The 1,902-nt window shown below is 39.6% G+C and overlaps 1 protein-coding gene across 1 annotated transcript in view; it reads right to left on the minus strand.

The window, feature by feature from the left end:
* The window catches only part of LOC107086214 (collagen alpha-2(V) chain-like), a 56,498-nt gene that overhangs the window by 22,967 nt on the left and 31,629 nt on the right, over positions 1-1,902 (minus strand). The window contains exons 7-8 of the mRNA XM_015377015.1: positions 1,268-1,360; positions 1,072-1,143 (exon numbers count right to left, since the gene is read on the minus strand). Coding sequence (XP_015232501.1) covers positions 1,072-1,143; positions 1,268-1,360 — 165 coding nt within the window. The remainder of the gene's footprint in view (positions 1-1,071; positions 1,144-1,267; positions 1,361-1,902) is intronic.

A 1,902-nucleotide genomic window follows, 5' to 3' on the forward strand; every position in this document is an offset into this window, starting at 1 on the left:
CATCCATCCATCCATCCATCCATCCATCCATCCATCCATCCATCCATCCATCCATCCATCCATCCATCCATCCATCCATCCATCCAATGGCATTTTCTGGCAATCAGTTGATCTAATATGGATTTTTTCTTGGATCATTGCAGAAGGATGGGGTACCGGGAAAAAAAAGTCCATTATCCAGGTTTGCCCGGAAGATAGTCTTTCTCAGAGCTTCTATAACCAGATTACACATCCCTCGGCTGATTCATGAGATCCTCCAAGCAAGCACATGATGCTAAAAGCTCCTAACTCTTTCTCTCAGGCTGACCATGGTGACCCTATGGAGGAAGCTCATTTACTGTCTTTTGGTCATAACCTCTCAGCTGATGGTTGAAACATAAAAGCACTGGGAAATACAAAGCTTTTCTAAGGTATCTGGTTTGAGAATCTCAGTCAGGATTTGTCATTTTTGCAGATGATATTTGCCTTTTTTTGTCTGTCTGACAGTGAGGGGTTTAACGGATATTCTAATCAACCCCTCAGACTATCGTCATAAACATGGCCCAAACTACCACACAGCTCATGCGAGGTATGCATACCACTTATACCCGTAGATGCATATCCTACTCATACCATCAATTGTACTGGAAACAATTTGCCTCCATCTAGTGGTCAGAGTTATGCTCAATCATGTCACATTTTCTAAATTTTTTTATCAAGTATTTCTAGTTGGCTCACAATACCTTCATGTTACAATAACTTCATGTTTTTATTGCAGCAGCTTTGATGTTGAAGGAATACAAATGTTCACAATCTTCAGATATTTTTTCCAGATCTATATTCCTAATCTCTATGTAAGAAAGAAAAACAAACAGCTCAAAATGTCTAGTATTGGTAAACTAAGCTGTCATTCTTTAAAACAACCTTTTCTTCACCAGAACTAAAGTTGTTTGAAAAAAAGGTCAAAGTTCTGGAGGGATTGGTCAATGGGAAACCCAGTGACTCATTTATCCATCCAAATGCAGATACTGTAACAATATCTTAAAATCAAAATGAGCTCTGGATCTTACAGCAGATCAGTTCACAACATACCCTGGCGCCACTCAACATGTGCTGTGGTCCTGTTTTCGAATCCACTCCTTGAGCCATTTGAGCTCCCAGTCCCTGCAGGTCAGATGTTTCAAATTAGATTAGTTCAGTTTCAGAGGATACAGCTGATAACTATGAAGACTCACAGAAACATTATATAGCATTGTGAAGCATCATGTCTCCTTACAAAAATACTCACCCCTGGGTGCGATGGAGGACCTGGAGGTCCTGGTTCTCCAGGTTGACCTGGTATACCTGGTTCTCCATCATATCCTGCTGGTCCACGCAGTCCCTATAAGGTAAAAAAAGATTGACTCAGATAGGCTCTAATTCATGTATTAGAAGTTTTTGAAGAATTGGTTAAACTGAAGCATTTAAATAAAAGTTACTCCATGCTCCTATGTTTAATCTAATCCCACTGATTGACTTTAATCTGGTTTACGGATATTCGGTTTAAGTCCAAGAAAAAAATTCTACATCACTCTGCCTGTGATTTTGTTTGCTGAGGTCCAGAAATGTTGAACTTAAAGAAACCAGGCTACTTGCCAAAAGACTATCCATGTTAACCAATATGTCAAGCAAAAAAATACAATATCAAATGTGTCTGTTCCCTGGAAAGGACTTAGCATTAAACCTGGTCCATAAATAGTCAACATTGTCGAGTTTATATTATTTGAAAGGTGGTTCCAGACGGGTAATGTTCCACCAAACAACAAACGGAATCAAGGTTTCAGCTTCGTTTTTTGGAAGTAATTCCCTCCTTCATGACTTAATCTGTTCTGTGCTCATTTGGCAGCAAAGCAGGGCATTGTACAGCCACCACCCTGTTTCATA

Source organism: Cyprinodon variegatus, unplaced genomic scaffold, assembly GCF_000732505.1.
Source record: "Cyprinodon variegatus isolate N-32 unplaced genomic scaffold, C_variegatus-1.0 Scaffold145, whole genome shotgun sequence".
In the NCBI taxonomy this organism is placed as follows: Eukaryota; Metazoa; Chordata; class Actinopteri; order Cyprinodontiformes; family Cyprinodontidae; genus Cyprinodon; species Cyprinodon variegatus.